This window comes from Leucoraja erinacea, chromosome 1, assembly GCF_028641065.1.
Source record: "Leucoraja erinacea ecotype New England chromosome 1, Leri_hhj_1, whole genome shotgun sequence".
NCBI classification, from domain to species: domain Eukaryota; kingdom Metazoa; phylum Chordata; class Chondrichthyes; order Rajiformes; family Rajidae; genus Leucoraja; species Leucoraja erinaceus.
Genome location: NC_073377.1, coordinates 136,935,216 through 136,957,329, shown reverse-complemented (window position 1 = coordinate 136,957,329; position 22,114 = coordinate 136,935,216). Strand labels below are relative to the sequence as shown.

General features: G+C 48.0%; 1 protein-coding gene across 1 annotated transcript in view; it reads right to left on the bottom strand.

The window, feature by feature from the left end:
* The window catches only part of LOC129702301 (G-rich sequence factor 1-like), a 36,668-nt gene extending 18,013 nt beyond the window's left edge, over positions 1–18,655 (bottom strand). Inside the window, exons 1-5 of the mRNA XM_055644028.1 lie at positions 18,355–18,655; positions 13,320–13,470; positions 11,002–11,157; positions 7,417–7,560; positions 7,137–7,275 (exon numbers count right to left, since the gene is read on the bottom strand). Coding sequence (XP_055500003.1) covers positions 7,137–7,275; positions 7,417–7,560; positions 11,002–11,157; positions 13,320–13,470; positions 18,355–18,591 — 827 coding nt within the window. The 5' untranslated portion in view covers positions 18,592–18,655. The remainder of the gene's footprint in view (positions 1–7,136; positions 7,276–7,416; positions 7,561–11,001; positions 11,158–13,319; positions 13,471–18,354) is intronic.
* Between the last annotated feature and the right edge of the window lie 3,459 nt (positions 18,656–22,114).

Here is a 22,114-nt window from a genome sequence, read left to right as displayed (position 1 = left end):
AGAGAGTTGCAGAGATTCACCACTCTCTGTGTGAAAAAAGTTCTTCTCATCTCGGTTTTAAAGGATTTCCCCCTTATCCTTAAGCTGTGACCCCTTGTCCCGGACTTCCCCAACATCGGGAACAATCTTCCTGCATCTAGCCTGTCCAACCCGTGGAGGATAGGTGGAGGATAATGGCTGACCTTAGTGGAGCGTCACAACAGCTGGGAAGGCGGATGAAGGCTGCAGCAGAAACGAGTCTCCGGTCGTCTTGGACTCCATGCCACTGGATCCTGACCCAGATCAGTCAAGGTCCGTGTGGTAGCTGTCTGTGCATCGGTCTCCCCACGTTAAACAAAGTCACGCACAGGCATCCTCCATATAGGGAATGGCACCCTGGAGACACTCATGGTCAGCCTTGACCGAAGGGGGCCTAAGAAGACGATGAGGAAGGGAAACATAGAAAATAGGTGCAGGAGTAGGCCATTCGGCCCCTCGAGCCTGCACCGCCATTCAATATGGTCATGGCTGATCACCCAACTCAGTATCCTGAAGATTGGAGTACAGGAGACCCTGGGGGATGTACCTCTTGAAAACAGGTTCACCCTCTTGGAAGCTGTCGGGACAAAAGACACTGCCAGTCTGAGCGGGGGACAGGTCTGTGAGTCAAAACATGGTGCTGAAGCAAAGCCAAAGAGACAGAGGTCAGGCAGAGCCATGGTAGTCGGGGTCTGGGCTACAGACAGGGGTTTCTCCGGCAAAAGCGGGATTCAAGGATGGTGTGTTGCCTCCCTGGTGCCATGATCCAGGATGTCACGGACCGATTGCAGGGTATCCCAAAGGGTGAAGGCGAGCAGCCGGAAGTGGTAGTGCATGTTGGCACAAATGACGTCGGGAAGAAGAGGAAAGAGATTCTGCAGCGCGACTTCAGAGAGCTCGAAAGAAGGCTGAAAAGCAGGACCTTCAGGGTGGTTATTCTATGTTCGCTCTTCTGGGTGAGATGCTAACTGCAGTTCGTTGTCTCTGTATTGTACACTGCACAATGACAATAAAGATTGAATCTGAATCTGGTATCTCCGGTTTGCTTCCAGGTCCTCGTGCTGGTGAGGGCAGGAACAGGGTGTTAGGGGGATCTGAATGTGTGGCTGAGGAGCTGGGGCAGGGGTTTAGATTCTTAGACCACTGGCATCTGTTTTGGGGTACGGGTGAATTGTACAAAAGGGACGGGTTGCACCTTAACAGACGGGGGACCAGCATTCTGGCAGGCAGGTTTGCCACTGCTACACAGATGGGTTTAAACTAAATAGTGGCAGGGGAAGACAAATTAGAAATACAAGGAAATAGGAATCAATGTGAAAGGTGAGGTGAGTAATGGATTAAAATGATTATATATGAATGCGCAAAATATAAGAAGTAAAGTGGATGAGCTTAAGGCTCAGCTAGAGATTGGTAGATATGACATTGTGGGGATTACAGAGACATGACTGCAGGAGGATCGGGACTGGGAACTGAATATTCAGGGTTATACGTCCTATAGAAAGGACAGGCAGGTGGGCAGAGGAGGCGGGGTAGCCTTGTTGGTGAGGAATAAAATTCAGTCCCTTGCGAGGTGTGACATAGGGACTGATGGTGTAGAGTCGCTGTGGATAGAATTGAGGAATTGTACACTAATGGGAGTTATCTACAGGCCCCCAAATCAGTAGCCTGGATATAGGGTGCAAGTTGCAGCAGGAGTTAAAATTGGCATGTAACAAAGGTAATGCCACTGTGGTTTTGGGAGATTTCAATATGCAGGTAGACTGGGAAAATCAGGTTGGTTCTGGACCACAAGAAAGGGAGAGTGCCTCTGAGATGGATTCTTAGAGCAGCTTGTACTGGAGCATACCAGAGAGAAGGCAATTCGAGATTTAGTGTTGTCCAATGAACCAGATTTAATAAGGGAACTCAATGTAAAGGAACAACTAAGAGGTAGAGACCATAATGTGATAAGTTTTAACCTGCAATTTGAGAGGAACAAGATTAAATCAGAAGTGTCAGTGTTACAGTTGAATAAAGGGGACTATGAAGGCATGAGAGAGGAGCTGGCCAAGGTCGACTGGAAAAGGATCCTAGCAGGAATGACGGTGGAACAACAATGGCAGGATTTTCAGGGCATAAACCAGAAGATGCAGGATCACTTCATTCAAAAAAGAGGAAGAAAGACTCTAAGGGAGTAAGAGGCAACTGTGGCTGACAAGGGAAGTTAGGGAAGGAATAAAACTAAAAGAAAAGCTGTATAACATAGCAAAGAGTAGCGGAAAGCCAGAGGATTGGGAAACTTTCAAAGGACAACAGAAGGTAACAAAAAGAGCAATACAGGGTGAAAAGATGAAGTACGAGGGTAAGCTGGCCAAGAATATAAAGAAGGATAGTAAAAGCTTCTTTAGGTATGTTAAGAGAACAAGATTAGTAAAGACAAATATGGGTCCCTTGAAGGCAGAAACAGGTGAAATTATTATGGGGAACAAGGAAATGGCAGAAGAATTGAACAGGTACTTTGGTTCTGTCTTCACTAAGGAAGACACAAACAATCTCCCAGATGCACTAGAGGACAGAGGATCTAGGGAGACAGAGGAACTGAAAGACATTTGCATTAGGTGAGAAATAGTATTGGGTAGACTGATGGGACTGAAGGATGATAAATCCCCAGGGCCTGATGGTCTGCATCCCGGGGTACTCAAGGAGGTGGCTCTAGAAATCGTGGACGCATTGGTGATCATTTTCCAACGTTCTATAGATTCAGGATCAGTTCCTGTGGATTGGAGGGTAGCTAATGTTATCCCACTTTTCAAGAAAGGAGCAAGAGAGAAAACAGGGAATTATAGACCAGTTAGCCTGACATCGGTGGTGGGGAAGATGCTGGAGTCAATTATTAAAGAAGTAACAAAGGCGCAATTGGATTGCAGTAAAAGGGTTGGTCCAAATCAGCATGGATTTATGAAGGGGAAATCCTGCTTGACTAATCTGGAATTTTTTGAGGATGTGACAAGTAAAATGGATGAAGGCGAGCCAGTGGCTGTAATGTATCTGGACTTTCAGAAATCCTTTGATAAGATCCCACGCAGGAGATCAGTGGGGAAAATTAGAGCACATGGTATTGGGGGTAGGGTATTGACATCGATAGAGAATTGGTTGGTAGACAGGAAACAGAGTTGGAATAAACGTGTCCCTGTCAGAATAGCAGGCAGTGGCGAGTGGACTGCCGCAAGGCTCGGTGCTGGGGCCGCAACTATTTACAATATACATTATTGATTTAGATGATGGGATTAAAAGTAACACAAGCAAATTTGCAGATGACACAAAGCTGGGTGGCAGTGTGAACTGCAAAAGGATGCCAGGAGGTTGCAGGGTGACATGGACAGGTTGGGTGAGTGGGCAGATGTATGGCAAATGCAATATAATGTAGATGAATGTGAGGTTATCTACTTTGGCAGCAAAAACAAGGAGGCAGATTATTATCTCAATGGTGTCAGATTACGAAAAAAGGAAGTGCAACGAGACCTGGGTGTCCTTGTACACCAGTCACTGAAAGTAAACATGCAGGTACAGCAGGCAGTGAAGAAAGCTTATGGCATGTTGGCCTTCATAACAAGAGGATTTGAGTATATGAGTAAAGAGGTCCTTCTGCAGTTGTGCAGGGCCCCGGTGAGACCACATCTGGAGTATTGTGTGCAGTTTTGTTCTCCTAATTTGAGGGAGGACATTCTTGCTATTGAGGCAGTGCAGCGTAGGTTCACGAGGTTAATCCCCGGGATGATGGGTCTGTCATACGAGGAAAGATTGGAAAGACTGGCTTGTTTTCACTGGAATTTAGAAAGATGAGAGGGTATCTTATAGGAATGTAAAAAATTATAAAAGGATTGGACAAGCTTGATGCAGGAAAAATGTTCCCAATGTTGGGGGAATCCAGAAGCAGGGGCCAGTCTAAGCATAATAGGGAGGCCATTTAAAACTGCGATGAGAAAAACCGTTTTCACCCAGAGAGTTGTGAATCACCATGATCACAAAGAATGACGGTACTGGCTCGAAGGGCCAAATGGCCTCCTCGACCTATGTTCTATGTCTATATCTGAATGTCTATGTCTAAACCTAAAAATGTAGACAATAGACAAAAAGGTCAATGAGGGCAGTGCTGTAGAAGTTGTGTACATCGACTTCAGTAAGGCATTCGACAAGTTTCCACATGGTAGGCTGCTTTGGAAGGTTAGATTCCATGGGATCCAAAAAAGATAGCTGAATGGATAGCAAGTTGGCTCCACTGAAGGAAGCAGAGGGTGATAGTGGAAGGTTGCTTCTCAGACTGGATGCCTGTGACTAGTGGTGTGTCTCAGGGTTTGGTGCTGGGTCATCTACATCAATGATTTGGATGAGAACATACAGGGCAAGATTAGCAAGTTTGCTGATGAAACAAAAGTTAGTGATTTTCCAGATAATGAAGATGGTTGTGAACGATTGCAGCAGGATCTGGATCGATTGGCCAGGTGGGCGGAGGAATGGTTGATTGAATTTAATACAGAGAAGTGTGAGGTGTTGTATTTTGGGACGTCGAACAAGGGCAGGACCTACACAGTACATTTTAGGCCTCTGGATAGTGTTGTTGAGCAGAGGGATCTAGGAGTACAAGTGCATGGCTCCTTGAAGGACGAGTCGCAGGTAGATAAGGTGGTCAAAAGGCTTTTGGCACTTTGGCATTCGTCAGTCAGAGTATTGAATATAGAAGTTGAGAGGTCATGTTGCAGTTGTATAAGACGTTGGTGAGACCGTATTTAGAATATTGTGTTCAGTTCTGGGTACCATGTTATAGGAAAGATATTGTCAAGCTTGAAAGGGTTCAGAAAAGATTTACGAGGATGTTGCCAGGACCAGATGGTGTGAGCTATTGGGAGAGGCTGCGTAAACTGGGTCTCTATTCCATGGAGCGCAGGAGGATGAGGGGAGATCTTATAGAGGTGTATAAAATCATGAGAGGAATAGATCGGGTAGATGCACAGAGTCTCTTGCCCAGAGTAGGGGAATCAAGGACCAGAGGAGTTGGTTCAAGGTGAAGGGGAATAGTTGGTCAGTGTTGCCGAGTTGGGCCGAAGAGCCTGTTTCCACACTGAATCACTCTACGATTCTAGTAGTTCTAGCTGTACCAACAATACGGGAAGACATACAACCTCCCTTTTGCCTTTCTAAACTAAGGTGATCAATCAGATTACCAGAACCTGGTATGGAAATAAGGAATTGCATGATTTACATAAAGAACAACAATGTGCTGGAATACTTCAGCGGGTCAGGCAGCATCTCTCCTTTATACTTCAGACTCTTGTGATTCAGTGTGGAAACAGTTCCTTCGGCCCACCTAGTCCGAGCCGACCAGCGATCACTCTTCTTCTGTCGTATGACTTTTAGACCTGCAGCTCCGTTGAGGCGAGCAAGGCCAACGAGTCATTGTTCAGGTCAATCAGACCTCGTTCACCATTCGGTGGCCGGTGTTTGGGGCAACTGGTGACTTTGTGCTCCACTGTCTGTGTTGGGTCCCCACACTCGCAGGAGGCACTGTCCATGAGGCCCCACCTCTTCATCACTACTCCATAACGCCCGATGCCTGTCCTCAAGCAGTTGAGTGTTGTCCACTGCTTTCGGGGCAGGTCCTGGCCAGGACGTCCATGGGGCCATTGATGTACTGGTGTAGCCTAGATGGTTCCGCTGACTTTCACTGGTCTCTCCATCTCGTCTTGATCCAGGCGGCCTTAGAAGGCAATCACTCCATACACTAGCACTATCCTACACACTAGGGACAATTTTCAGAAGCCAATTAACTTAAAAACATGTACGTCTTTGGGATGCAGGAGGAAACCAGAGCAACCGGAGTTAACAAAACCCACGCGGTCACGGGGAGAACGTACCAACTCTACACAGGCAGCACACGTAGTCATGATATAACATGGGTCTCTGGTGCTGTGAGGCAGCAGTTCTACCACTGCGCCGCTGTGCCGTATTGATCACGTTGTGTCCTTTTGCCAGAACACGATCCTCTCTCATAATCCACACATTGATCCATGCATGCCCCAACAATTCGGAAACAGCTCCATCCAAGACCGCGGGAAATTTGGACGCAGAGTTTTGGACGCAGACCAGACCATCACGCAAACCAACCTCCCTTCCACTGACTCCAGCGACACTACAAGCGGCCTCAGCAAAGCCAGAAGCATAAACAAGGATTTGTCTCACCCCAGTCACTCCCACTTCTCCCCTCTCCCTTGTAAGAGGTACAGGAGTGTGAAAACGCACACCTCCAGATTCAGGGACAGTTTTTTCCCAGCTATTATCAGGCAACTGAACCATCTGCTCAACAGCTAGAGAGGGGTCCTGACCTCTCATCTACCTCATTGGAGACCCTTGGACTATCTTTAATCGGACTTTACTGGCCTAAACATTATTTTCCCTGTCCTGTATCTGTACATTGTGGATGGCTTCATTGTAATCACATATAGTCTTTCCATTGCCATTCAGCCCATCTAGTCTACTCCGCCATTCAATGGCTGATCTATCTCTCCCTCCTAACCCCATTCTCCTGCCTTTTCCCCATAACCCCTGACATTCATACTAATTAAGAATCTATCTATCTCAGCCTTAAAAATATAACTTGACTTGGCCTCCACAGCCTTCTGTGGCAATTAATTCCATGCAACAGGAAGCTTTTCACAGTACCTCGGTACACGTGACAATAATAGACTAAACTAATCAGATAGCAGACAATAGGTGCAGGAGTAGGCCATTTGGCTCTTCAAGCTAGCACCGTCATTCAATGTGATCATGGCTGATCATCCACAATCAGTACCCCGTCCTGCCTTCTCCCCATATCCGCTGACTCTGCTATCTTTAAGAGCCCTATCTAGCTCTCTCTTGAAAGTATCCAGAGAACCGGCCTCCACCGCCCTCTGAGGTAGAGAATTCCACAGACTCACAACTCTGTGTGTGAAAAAGAGTTTCCTCACTCCGTTCTAAATGGCTTACCCCTTATTCTTAAACCATGGCCCCTGGTTCAGGACTCCCCCAACATCGGGAACATGTTTCCTGCCTCTTCCGCCATTTGCCGACCTGAGCACTTGGGTTGTTGATCCGTTACGTACCTGGACCCGATCGTCTCTCGGTCCTTTGCCAGGGCTCGCTCTGCCATCTCCGGAGATGTAAACTGAACGATAGCATCGCCAGTGTTTCTGCCGCGGTGATCTCTGGTCATAATCACGCCGTCTTCTACAATCTCCAAACCTGCAGTTAATGTTGACAAAAGAGAGTAAATTCTTAGGTTGTTCCGGCTTCCTCCCACATCCCAAAGATGTGCGGGCGTGTACCAATGTTTCTAACACAAAGGATCAAGGGGACAAGAGTGAGTGGAGAGGATCAACTAACCGGAAAAGAAGCGAACGATGTCCTCGGTGCTGCAGCTAAATGGGAGCCCCCTCAGGCGGACAACACTGCCGTCCGGCATCTCCTTGCCACCGGAGTGGAGGCGCTTCAGAAGGAAGTCCACATCACTGCTGCTCAGCTCAAACACTAAGGCCACAGAGAGAAAAGGTGGGGTCAGTTTGCCATTCCTACACATGAACCTCATCCCCTTCTTCATCTTATCCCATCAGTAAGTCAGAGACCCAAACAAGTGCAGACGCAATCAGATCAGATGTACCGCATCAATATAATCGTCAAACTCACAATGCTGCTTTACTAAAGAAAGACACAAAATGCTGGATGTTTTCTATTACAAATCTGAAATTGTGGAGTACAGAAGCAAATAAATAAATGATGGGTCTTTGTCCTAAACATTATGGAGGGCACTATATGAAGAGGTACAAAGAGCAAATGAATGATCAGGGAATATGAACGGATAGGCACAGGACCCTTCTTCAAATTGTAAAAGAGGGGGAAAGCTGGAATTGAGGTGGGCGGAATAATTTATTGTTCATACTGTGCGGTTGAGACCCATCCAAGCAGAATGACATGCACATTGGAGGAGCAGCACCTCATATTCCCCGCGAGTACCTTACAGCCCAATGGCATGTTAGATAACATACTCCAATATTAGATAACAAACCAACCACAAACTCTTTTTCCTCCACCTCCCTTCCCTGTGCCCCATCTGGATGCGCACCCATTTCTCCCACTGCCCCTCTCCCCGTCCACTTCCACCTATGTCCCTTCCACTGGCTTCACATCTCTTGCCTCTTTTCTCCTTATCTCAGTCCGTTGTCTCGTTTTCATAACCAGCCTTTGTCCTTATCCTGTGCATATCAACCCTTCCCACTGGTACCAACCTATCACTTGCCAGGGCTTGCCCCGCCCCATTAAAACATAGGAACATAGAAAATAGGTGTAGGATTAGGCCATTCAATATGATCATGGCTGATCATCCAAAACAGTACCCCATATCCCTCGATTCCCCTAGCCCTAAGAGCTAAATCTAACTCTCTCCTGAAAGTCAGACAGTATTATGATATATTTGTTATAGCGAGTCAGAGTCACACAGCATGGAAACAGGCTGTTCGGACAACCTTCCCCCCATTGACGAACTGTACACTGCAAGGGCCAGGACGCGAGCGGGTAAGATCATCTCTGACCCCTCTCACCCTGGCCACAAACTCTTTGAATCACTTCCCTCTGGAAGGCGACTCCGGACTGTCGAAGCTGCCACAGCCAGACATAAAAACATTTTTTTTCCCACGAGTAGTAGCTCTGCTCAATAACCAAAAATTTGTAGCCTCCTTTTGCTCTGGTATTTTATTTCATTCACATGTTTAATCAATGTTTTATTCTTAATGCTTAATGTTTCATGTGTCATTCTTAACTGTCACTGTATGTCGTGTTGTTACTTGTGGGCGGAGCACCAAGGCAAATTCCTTGTATGTGTACATACTTGGCCAATAAACATAGGCGTCACGGGCCACTTATGGTCGAACCCTCGTCATGAGGTACGAGGGTGGGCACGTGACGTCATGGGCTAGAGGGAGTGTCCTGCTACTTGAGGTTATCTCACCTCGAGACCTTAGCAGTCAACCGGTAGCTGAGCCCGAGAGAACAACCTCGCTCAGCTACAGCAACAATGTTAATATAGTTAGCGCACCAACCTAACGTGTCGAACCTGAATAAACGACTGTTTGAACCGGCCTGACGTCTCACCTTTATTCACCACGTTTGGTGCTGTTACAATTCATTCAATGCTCATGCCGACCAAGATGCCCCATCTACACTAGTCCCACCTCCGGCCCAAATCCCTCTAAACCTGTCCTATCCCTGTACCTGCCCAAATGTCTCTTAAAAATTATGATAGTACCTGGCTCAACTACCTTGTGTAGGTTACCTAAGTTACCCTTCAGATTCCTATTACATCTTTCCCCCCTCGCCTTAAACCTATGCCCGCATCCTCGATTCCCCTACTCTGGGCAAAAGACTGTGCATTTATTTACCTTATTTACCAGATCTATTCCTCTCATGTGAAAACACACCTCTATAAGATTACCTCTCATCCTTTCGTGCTCCAAGGAATAGAGTTCTTGTGCAGCTTGCAAGTGCAACAGTTTTCATCTATATAGGGCCTCAAACAAGGTGACACAAGGCAAGATTCCCTCACCCACCACCAACCGAGGGAAGAGGAGAACAATGCTTTTATTGAAAACCACTCATTTCACAGTGGCTGCTAACACCATCGGCTGCCACTCACAGTACAGTCATATGTACTGGGAGGACATTAAAGGCCGAGACAACTACTTTCTGGCTGGAAGAGAAAGATTCATAACACCACTCTAAAATGAACAAGGGCGATGCCACTGTTTAAATTCCAATGGTTATCCCTTGACCATCATTAGTCGAAAAATAAAATGCTATAAAACCATGTGCAGTTAAATGGCATCAATGAACCTGACACATTGTTTCCAATCAAAAGAGTTGATCATTCAATCATAAGCTGCTGATTCAACATTGGATTATGTGCTGGCAGAGGAGATTAGTGTTGCACAGTGGTGCAGCGGTAGAGTTGCTGCCTCACAGCCCTAGAGATCCCGGTTCGATCCTGACTGCGGGTGCTGTCTATACAGTTGCTACGTTCTTCCTGTGACTGCGTGGGTTTTCTCCGGGTGCTCTGGTTTCCTCCTACATTCCAAAGACATCGGGCCGAAACCCTTCTCCAGGTTTGTAGGCTAATTGGCTTCTGTAAATTGTCCCTAGTGTGTAGGGTAGTGCTGGTACACGGGGTGATCGCCAGTCGATGCTGACTCGGTGGGCCAAAAGCGTCTATTTCCATGCTGTACCTCTAAAGTCTAATAGTCTTTAGTCATGTTCTGCACAAATGTTGTGAGATAAAGGGCCTGTTCCTGTGCCGCACTGTTCATCGTTTTATGCATTGTTTGAACACTTGAAAAAAAGAACAATGCACAGAGAGGTGAGAGAGCCATGGGAGGGAATTTTTCAGAGAGCCAGTGAGGCAAGAATGGAGCAGCCTTAAGATTAGTGGAGGAACATGGGACACCACCAAGCTGCTGGAGGAACAGCAGCTTGAGTAGCATCTGTGAGCGAGGAGGTTCAGGTTTATTATGGTCACGTGTACCGAGGAAGTGAAAAGCTATGTGTTTTGCATGGTTCCCCATCAAATCAGATAATATTATGCATAAATACAATCGTCAAACTCAAGTACAATAGGTAGAGCAAAGTGCAGAATATAGTTCTCAGCATTGTAGCGCATCAGTTCCAGAGACATAGTCCAATGTCTGCAATGGGGTAGAGGTGAATCAGATAGTATCCTAGCTTATGGAGGGACCGTTCAGAAGCCTGATAACAGAGGGGAAGAAGCTGTTCCTGAGTCTGGTGGTGCGCGCTTTCAAGCTTCTGTACCTTCTGCTGGACGGGAGTGGGAAAAGGAGGAATGGCTTTACCTAGCATGGTGTGAGAAGGGGTGAGGAGGGGGGAAGGAGTGAAGCAGGCTATTGACCGCACCACGTTTCATCCTACCTTCAATGTAGCGCTGGCCGAGGTACTTCCTGTGCTTCTCCACAGCCTTCTGCACATCCTCTGCCGACTGCAGTTCAATAATTGCTTCCCCACTGGGCTTGCCGGCTCGGTTGCACAGGAAGTGCACGCCCCCAACACCGTTCACCACTCCGCAATCTGCAACAGGGGACAGGGCATTGTGAATCCAAACCCCTTCCGCAGTCCAACCTTCGGCACCAGACCCAACCCTGAGACCAACAGACATCCACACCAGTCCCACACAGCAGAACAGAACCCACTCGCGAGGGCAGGTAAATGCACACAGCCTTCCTCCCAGAGTAGTTTACTTTAGAGACATAGCATGGACACAGGTCCTTCGGCACACCGAGTCCGCGCCTGCCAGCGATCCCCGCAAACTAACACTACCCTACACACACTCGTGACAATTTTTACATTTAATCCAAGCCAATTAACCTACAAACTTGTATGTCTTTGGAGCGTGGGAGGAAACCGAAGATTTCAGACAAAACCCACGCATCACGGGGAGAAGGTACTGTGCAAACTCCTTACAGCCAAGCATTCGTAGTCAAGGGTAGGGGAATCAAGAATAAGAGCACGTAAGTTTAAGGTAAAGAGTGCAGAGATGATTTACCAGGATATTGTCAGGACTCAAGGGAAAGGTTTGGTAGGCTAGGATTTGGAGCACATGAGGCTGAGTGGTGATTGTATAGAGGTATAAAAACATGAGGGGAATAGACAGGGTGAATGCACATTCTTTTACCCAGTAGGGGAATCAAGAACTAGAAGACATAGGTTTACGGTAATAGGAACCTGAGGGGCAACTTTTTCACACAGTGTATGTATGGAACAAGCTGCCAGAGGAGATCGTTGAGACAGGTACTATAACAACATTTAAAATACATTTTGACATTCATGGATAGAACAGGTTTTGAGGGATATGGGCTAAGCATGGGCAGGTGGGACTAGTATAGATAGGTGACCTTGGCCAGCATTGATGAGTTGGGCCGAAGGGCATGTTTACTTGCTGTATGACTTAAGGGACAGAAGTTTAGGGGTAATATGAGGGGGAACTTCTTTACGCAGAGAGTGGTGGCGGTGTGGAATGAGCTCCCAGTGGAAGTGGTGGAGGCAGGTTCATTAGTATCATTTAAAAATAAATTGGATAGGCATATGGATGAGAAGGGAATGGAGGGTTATGGTACGAGTGCAGGCAGGTGGGACTAAGGGGAAAAAAATTGTTCGGCATGGACTTGTAGGGCCGAGATGGCCTGTTTCCGTGCTGTAATTGTTATATGGTTATATGGTTATGACTCTATGTGTAGGCACACAAAATGCATTAAAGGCAGAACATTGGGCATCTGGGCGAGACAATGGAGCAGCGGGTAGAGCCGGGCCAGAGACCGCGATCGATCTTGACCTCGGGTGCTGTCTGTGTGGAGTTTGGATGTTCTCCCTGTGACCGTGCGGGCTTCCTTCGGGTTTTCCCCCCCATATCCCAAAGACCTGGGCCCCGTTTCCATACTGTATATCTAAACTAATTCTAGAAATGCACAACAGGTCTGGAATGTTAGTGGAGAGAACAGGGCCTGCACTCACCAGCCTGGTGAGCTTTCGCCCGTATACAATGGCTTGCTGGGGGAAAATTTGATGCTGATCGGCCCATGAAACGAGATTACGTTCAGTTGGAGCTTTAACGACAGCCGATTAGCTGCCTGGGTGAATTTCGAGTAGGAACAGCAGATGCTGGTTTAAACCTAAGATAGACACAAAAAACGCCGCCCATTCCGTCCCTCCAGAGATGTTGCCTGTGCCGCTGAGTTAATCTAGCATTTTGTGTCTATCTTTGATTGAATTTAGACTTTACTTTAGCGATACAGTGCGCAAACAGGCCCTTCAGTCCACCGAGTCCCCACGGACCAGCGATCATCCCATGCACTAGAACCATCCTACACGCTAAGGACAATTTACAATTTTACCAAGGCCAATTAACCTACAAATCTGTACTTCATTGGAGTGTGGGAGGAAACTGGAGCACCCGGAGAAAACCCACGCGATCACAGAGAGAACATACAAACTCTGTACAGGCAGCACCCGTAGTCAGGATGGAACTCGGGTCTCTGGTGCAGTGAGGCAGCAGCTCTAATGCTGCTCCACCATGCCGCCCATCCCTTTGGCACATTGTGGGCCAAAAGACCTGTTCCTGTGCTGTACTGTTCTATGTTAATTCTGACATGAGGATATATTTTAGGGACGCTTCCCGGAAAATGGCAATTGTCAGGAAGAGAAAAAAAGAGCATGTGTAGGTTGAATTTGCTTACCCGAGAAAAACTCCAGCACATCGTCAACAGAGCAAGACCAGGGCAGGCCGCGAGCTTTCACCACAAACACATTCTGTTCCATCTCGAAGAGCATGGGCTCATAGTCAGGTAGTGGCGGGTACTCTTCCACCTGGAACGGCTGCCGCGAATCCTGGGTGACACGAATAAAACAAGTGGCCAAGTTACTGAGGCCATCCTATCACCAACTAGAGAGTAGTCCTGACCTCCCAGCTACTGCATTGGAGACCCTCGCACTATCTTTAATCAGACTTAATTGGACTTTATCTTGATCCCCTTGATCCTGCATCTGCACACTGTGGACGGTTTGATTATAACCATGTAAGGTCTTTCCACTGACGGGATAGCATGCAACAAAAAAACTTTTCACTGCTCCTCGGTAAATGTGACTATAATAAACTACACTCTCGAACCAACACAGCAAAAGGACACCAGTGGCATTACAGAGAACAGTTCAGCACAGGAACAGGCCCCATGGTCCATAATGTCCAAACTAAACACGATGCCAAGTTAAAACAAATCTCTTCTACCTGTATGTTATCTATACCCCTCCATTCCTTGCATATTTAACATCTCTGGAGAATATGGACACAGAGTGCTGGAGTAACTCAGCGGGTCAGGCAGCATCTCTGGAGAACATGGATAGGTGACATTTCGGTTGCTGCCATCTGCTGCATTATACCTGGTCTGAAGAAGGGTTTTGCCTATCCATGTTCTCTAGGGATGCTGCCTGACTCGCTGAGTTATTCCAGCACTTTGAGACTTTTTTAGGGGGTAAACTAGCATCTGCAGTTCTTTGTAAGCTGCATATCCCAACTTCTAGTCGCCCCATTACAGGAAAGATGTGGAGGCTTTGGAGGGGGTGTAGAGGAGGTTTACCAGAATGCTGCCTGGATTAGAGGGTTTCAGATACAAGAGGAGATTGGATAGACTAGGATTGTTTACTCTGGAAGTTGAGGAGAGTGAAAGAAGTTTATAAAATGATGAGAGGACTATATAGGGCAGAACCATTTTGTCCCAAGGGTGGAAATGTACAGGGCAGTTATAAGGTGAGTGAGTGTAGGTTGATTGGTGATATGTGGAGCAAGTGTAGTGGGGGCTCGGAATACTATAACCAAAATCAGTTACAAAATGATCAGTGATAACGAGGGTTGCCCTGTTAGTTTGTGACTGAATGTGCACTATATGTATTGGTATATCATGGTTCTGGGCACCATGTTAAAGGCAAGATATTGTCAAGCTGGATAGGGTACAGAGAAGATTTACGAGGATGTTGCCAGGACTAGAGGGTCTGAGCTATAGGGAGAGGTTGTGCAGGCTGGGACTCTATTCCTTGGAGCGCAGGAGGATGAGGGGTGATCTCATAGAGGAATATATGTATATAATATATATATATAAAATCATGAGGGGAATATATTGGGTAGATGCACTGAGTCTCTTGCCCAGAGTAGGGGGATCGAGGGTCAGAGGGCAAAGGTTTAAGTTTAAGGGGGAAAATTTTAAACAGGAATCTGAGAGGTAACATTTCCACACAAAGGGTGGTGGAAGTATGGTGGGCTGGGACTATCCCAACGTTTAAGCAAGTTAGACAGGTTTGTACGGACATGGACCAAACGCGGGCAGGTGGGACTAGTGTAGCTGGAATACGTTGGGCGGAAAGGCGTTTCTCCACTGTAACACTCTATATGGGCATGGACTGCTGCACAGACAGCCCCCCCCCCCCTTTGGTATCACAGCACCCAGGCCTGCAGCTGGTCAGTAACAGAGGCCAGGTCATTCACACAACCACTGAGGGCATGACAAAGCAGTGATTGATCCCATTGCTCCAGCAAAACACTGCCATCTACGGCCCACCACTGTGCATTGTTAGGGTATCCACCCTTAAACAATCCTGCAGCACCATCTCATCTTTCAAAAGTAGTTTACAACCCAACGCAATCAACATTGAATTCCCCAAGTTTATGTCCCCTCCCCTCCCCCATCGCATTCCTGTGCCCCTCCCGGTATTCAGAGTATTATAGCTTCGGGTCACTTCTACAGACTCGGTCAGTCTCAGTGAAGTCTTAGTTTGAAGAAGGATGTTCCATTGGAACATGTTCCCATGTTCTCCAGAGATGCTGCCTGAGGCACTGAGTTACTCCAGCAATCTGTGTCCATGGTCTCCAGAGATACTGCCTGACCCGCTGAGTTACTCCAGCATTTTTTGTCTATCTGAGTTTGAAGAAGCATCCTGAGCTGAAACAGTGTCTGACCATTCCCTCCACAAATGCTGCCTGAGCTGAGTTTAGTCATTGTCATAAAATCATACAGCCCGGAAACAGGCCCTTTGGCCCAACCTGCCCACACCGACCAACATGTCCCTGCTACACTAGTGCCACCTGCGATACTGGCCCAGATCCCTAAACCTGTGTCCGATCCATGCGCTTGTCCAAATGTTTCTTAAACGTTGTGGTAGTCCCTGCCTCAACTACCTCCTCTAGCAGCTCGTTCTACAGCCACCACCCTTTCTTTGCATGAAAAAGTTGCTCCTCAGGTTCCTATTAAGTCTTTCTCCTCTTACCTTAAACCTATGTCTTCTGGCTCTTGATTCCCTTACTCTGGGCAAAAAACTCTGTGCGTTTACCCAATCTATTCCACTCATAATTTTATACACTTCTATTAGATCGCCCCTCATCCTCCTGCGCTCAAAGGAATAGAGTCCCAGCCTGCTCAACCTCCCCCTCTAGCTCAGACCCGTGACATCTTTCCTTTCACATGGTGACCAATATGTGGTCTCACCAATGTCTAACACAACTGCAATATGACCACCCAACATCTATACTCAATACTCTGGGTTTTTTAGTTTAGAGATACAAACCGGAAACAGGCCGTTCGGCCCACCGAGTCTGTACCGGCCAACGATTCCTGCACATTAACACTATCCTACACACATTAGGGATAATTTTTATACATACATATGTGTAATTAACCTATATATCTCTACATCTTTGGAGGGTGGGAGGTAACCGAACCCAGTCATACAGTGTGGAAACAGCCCATTCGGCCCAACCTGCCCACGCCGGCCAACATGTCCCAGCTACACTAGTCCCACTTGCCCGCATTGGGTCCTTATGCCTCCAAACCTGTCCTATCCATGTACCTGTCTAACTGCTTCTTAAATCTTGGGAGAGTCCATGTCTCAACTACCTTGTGCAGGCACGGGAAAAATGTACAAACTCCGTACAGACACCACCCTTGGTCAGGATCCAACCCGGGTCTACTGCTGCGCCACCATGGCCGCTCGGCCACTCTGGCCGGTGAAAGCCTTTTGACCATGCTATCACCTTTGACGCCATTTTGAAGGAACTATGTACATGCACTCCTAGATCCCTCTGCTCCCCAACACTCCCCAGAGGCCTACCATTAACTGTGTAGTCCTGCCCATGTTAGACGTCCCAAAATGCAACACCTCACATTTCTCTGTGTTAAGTTCCATCAACCATTCCTCCGCCCACCTGGGCAATCGATCAAAATCCTGCTGCAATTCTTGAAAACCATCTTCACCATCTCCAAAGCCACCGACTTTTGTGTCGTCTGCAAACATGCTAACCACACCTTGTACGTTCCCATCTCAATGGTATAAATAATGACAAACAGCAATGGGAAATGTGCGGTGTTGCATTTTGGGAGCACGAACATGGGCAGAACGTACACATTAAACAGGAGGGCTCTGGGGAGTGTTGTCGAGCAGAGGGATCTAAGAATACAGGTTCATAGTTTGTTGAAAGTGGCATCACAGGCAGATAGGGTGGTCAAATAGGCTTTGGCACATTGGCCTTCATCAGTCAGAGCATCGAGTATAGATGAGAGGACATGGTGCAGTTATATAAAACGTTGGTGAGGCCGCATTAGATTGGGTAGATGCATAGATCCGGGAGATGCGTAGAGTCTCATGTTCAGCGTAGAACAATCAAGAAAATGAGGTCATAGGTTTAAGGTAAGGGGGTGAGGGGGGAAAGATTTAATAGGAATCCAAGGGGTAACTTTTTCATCCGGTGTATGGAACGAGCTGCCGGAGGAGGTAGTTAAGCCAGGTACTATCACAATGTTTAAGAAACAGTTAGGACAGCTATATATATATAACATGTTTACAGGGATATAAGCCAGATGCAGGCAGCTGGGACTCGTGCAGATGGGGCATGTCACTTGGTTAGGTGGGCAAGTTAGGCTGAAGGGCATGATGTACGCTGTAAGACCCTACAACTCCAGATTTAGTGAGGGAAAATCCAGGCTTTAAAAGACATTTGAACAGGTATGTGGATAGGACAGGTTTAGATGGATATGGGTCAAACACAGGCAGGTGGGACTATTGTAGATGGGGCATGGACAAGTAGGACCTATACCTGTGCTAGTGAGAGGCTGGAGCCCTGGAGTACACCGGGTCAAATTATTTATGCTGGTAGGGGGAAATGGTCCGAAGGTGATGTGGCACTCTTCCCCCCCCCCTCCCTCCACACCAGAGCTCTACAACACCCCTCACCCCCACCTTCCATTCCCCACCCTAGGGGGACCATTCCCCCACCAACATCTCCCATCCCATTCCCATCTCAGGGACCTTCCATTCCTGCCTCTGTAGCTTCACCGCGACCCTCATCCCTGGGATCTTCATCTTCCCTCCCTCCACCTTCCACAGAAAACCCCCACATAAGAGGCCATGCACACCTTGATCGCCCAAACGTCCACCCTCCAGCCATGTGAAGCCCCCAGTCCTGGGGGAACCCCAACTCTCCCTCTCCTCCCACCCTCGTTACCTCGCTCCCTCTCCCACCCTTCTCCCTCCCCCTCCTATCTCTCTTGCTCCCTCTCCAAGTTACTCTCTCTCCCCTCTCTACCTTTCCCCCTTCCCTTTCCCTCCCCCCTCTCTCCCTTTCCCCTCCCCCTCTCCCTCCCTAACCCTCCTCCCCCCCTCTCCTTCCCCCTCTCTCTCCCCCCCCCCCACCCCCTCTCTCGCCCCCCCCCTCACCTGCCCCGTCCTCACCTGTGAGATCCACCTCCGTGTTGCCGCCGCCGGCCTCCACCCGTGGCCTTCCCGCGGCGGCAGTAGCAGCAGCAGCGGTGTGGATGTGGATGTGGATGTCGGGGCTGAGGGGGATCGCGGCCACGGGCGGCCCGACACCGAGTAAGCGCCGGCCCGGGACGCGGCGCCGAGACGGACACGGACACTGAGGTTGAGCAGAGCGCCGAGCCTGCACCAGCCGCCGCCGCCACCGGCCATGGGGTCCGGATCACCCGCCGCTGCCGCTCCCTGCCTGCCTGCCTGACCCGGCCCAGCCCAGCAACGCCGACAGCGCCGGTCCTCCCACCGCTGCCCACACCCTGCCCGACCCGGCCCGGCCCAGCAACGCCGACAGCGCCGGTCCTCCCACCGCTGCTCCACACCCTGCCCGACCCGGCCCAGCCCAGCAACGCCGACAGCGCCGGTCCTCCCACCGCTGCTCCACACCCTGCCTGACCCGGCCCAGCCCAGCCCAGCAACGCCGACAGCGCCGGTCCTCCCACCGCCCGCCTGCCCAAAGATCCTAGAGGAGCCTGAAGGATCGGGGTGTGACGGTCCTCCGGCCGCAGCGCCCCCTCACGTGGGAAGAGGAAGGAGGACCAGGAGCACAAGGAGGAGAATGGCTTAAGAATGAACTGCAGATGCTGGTAAAATCGAAGGTGGAAGCAAAATACTGGAGTAAGTGAGCGGGACAGGCAGCATCAAAGAACTTATAGCAGATAATCTTTGGGCAGCATCGCTGGAGAGAAGGGATGGGCGGCGTTTCGGTTCGAGACGAGGAGCGCGGGTCCTCCGGCCGCAGCGCCCCCTCCTCAGGCACGGCAACTCCCCCTCCCCCTTCCATCACTCTCCCCTCCTCTCCCCTCCTCCCTCCCCCTTCCATCACTCTCCCCTCCTCCCTCCACCCTCCCCCTTCCATCACTCTCCCCTCCTCCCTCCACCCCCCCCCTCCCATCACTCTGTCCCCTCTCCTCCTCCTTCTCCCCCTCAGTCGCTGACCGACTGCCAAGGTAGACACGGGAGGTCGAGTGCATTGTTGATAAAGTTGGCGATATATTCATCTGATGACCGTTTGTTTGTAAACTGTCAATATAGGGAGGTTTCACGGTAGTCGGGTCACGACCCATGACCCGTATTGTTGCTATGTTACTCCAAATAACTGCAGGTAGGCACTTACCATTGTTTCCAGCATAGCGGGCATGTTAAAACCCGCTGAAATGGTCAATTTTTGCGCTGTAAATAATTATGGAAATCTGGATAAGCGTGTGAGACATTTAGCATACTTCAGAATTCCAAAAGTGAGGAGAAATGGCGGTAGATAAAAACGAGAGCTGAAGGGACAACAACAGCCAGAGTGCTTGGCGAACATTGGCCGTTTGCTCACTGCATTTCATCAACAGTAAGGCATTATTTGTGTTTTTTCTTGATTCCTTTGTCATCTAAAAAGTTTCAGAAGTGATAAATCTGGCTGTAATTTTTTTAAATCGCCCATGGTTCTGGTGGGTTTTTACATACAAAATGAAAACGCATCTGAAGAAACATTTACAGCCAGATTTCTCACTTCTGAGAATTTTTAGATATCAAAGGAATCAAGAAAAAACACAAATAATGCCTTACTTGATGATATGCAGTGAGCAAACGTGATAATTCCCAATATTTTCAATCTTTACCAAACACTTTAGCTGCTGTAGTCCCTTCAGTTCTCGCTTCTCTATACCTTCATTTCGCTTCACGTTGGAATTCTAAAGTTGGGTACATGTCTCTCACTCTTACCCCGACTCCCACAATTGTTTTCAGCGAAACAATTCAACATTTTGGCGGTTTTTAACAGGTTGGAAAGTACGCGTTTCTAGCATTAATAACATGTACCGGAAGTGACGGATGTCTTCCTGTTGGATTTAGCGGCTCCGTGCATCAAGCCCTATGACGCAGTGACCTTTCATGCAACCACCCTATAGGCAGCCTTTGATCGTGGTAATACTCTGTATGTTTGTTTTAATTTTCTGAATAAAAGTATTTATAATAAAAAAAAAGGTAGAGCACATATTCGGCCAACCGCTCCCATGTGGAACAGTGCCCACACATCTGTATTAAACCCATTTTTCACATACAGTCACTATCCTTCTGTGCTTGGGATGCAAGTGCTTGTCAAAGCGTTTGAATTTCTTAAATGTTGTCAGTGACTCACACTAACAATGCGATCAAAGTACAGAAGGGCATGCTGGCGCAGCGGTAGAGTTTACTGCCGCACAGCGCCAGTGACCCAGGTTCAATCCTGACTAGGGATGCTGTTTGTGCGGAGTTTGTATGTTCTCCCTGTGATCGAGTCAGCATGGATTTACGAAGGGGAAATCATGCTTGACTAATCTTCTGGAATTTTTTGAGGATGCAACTAGGAAAATGGACAAGGATGTATACCTGGACTTTCAGAAAGCATTTGATAAGGCCCCACATAGGAGATTAGTGGGTAAAAATGGTTTGGAGGTAGAGTGCTGACATGGATAGAAAATTGGTTGGCAGACAGGATAAGCTTTTCCCACTGAGAGTAGGGAAGTTCAAAACAAGGGGACATGACTTGAAAATTAAGGGACAGAAGTTTAGGTGTAATATGAGGGGGAACTTCTTTACTCAGAGAGTGGTGGCTGTGTGGAATGAGCTTCCAGTGAAGGTGGTGGAGGCAGGTTTGTTTTTATCATTTAAAAATAAATTGGATAGTTATATGGACGGGAAAGGAATGCAGGGTTATGGTCTGAGCGCAGGTATATGGGACTAGGGGAGAATACGTGTTCGGCACGGACTAGAAGGGTCAAGATGGCCTGTTTCCGTGCTGTAATTGTTATATGGTTATATGTTATATGGTAATATGGAAACAAAGAGTAGGGATTAACGGATTCAGAATGGCAGGCAGTGACTAGTGGGGTATTGTATATTGTAAATAGCTGGGACCGCAGCTATTTACAATATACATCAATAATTTAGGCGAAGGGATTCAAAGTAACAATAGCAAATTTGCACGTGAATCAAAGCTGGGTGGCAGTGTGAACTTTGAGGAGGATGCTATGAGAATGCAGGGTGACTTGGACAGGTTGGGTGAGTGGGCAGATGCATGGCAGATGCAGTATAATGTGGATAAATGTGAGGTTACCCAGTTTGGTAGCAAAAACACGAAGGCAGATTATTATCTAAATGGCGTCGTTGGGAAAAGGGGAAGCACAACGGGATCTGGGGGTCCTTGTTCATCAGTCAATGAAAGTAAGCATGCATTGAAGAAAGCAAATGGCATGTTGGCCTTCATAACAAGAGGAATTAAGTATAGGAGCAAAGAGGTCCTTCTGCAGGACCCTAGTGAGACCACACCTGGAATATTATGTGCAGTTTTGGTCCCCTAATTTGAGGAAGGACTTTCTTGCTATTGAGGGAGTGCAGCGTAGGTTCACAACGTTAATTCCCAGGATGGCAGGACTGTCATATGCTGAGAGAATGGAGCGGCTGGGCTTGTATACTCTGGAATTTAGGATGAGAGGGAATCTTATTGAAACATATAAGATTACTAAGGGTTTTGACACGCTAGAGACATGTTCCCGATGTTCTGGGAGTCTAGAACCAGGGGCTAAAGTTTAAGAATAAGGAGTAAGGCATTTAGAACGGAGATGAGGAAACACTTTTTCACACAGAGAGTTGCGAGTCTGTGGAATTCTCTGCCTCAGACCAGTTCTCTGGATACTTTCAAGAGAGAGCTTAA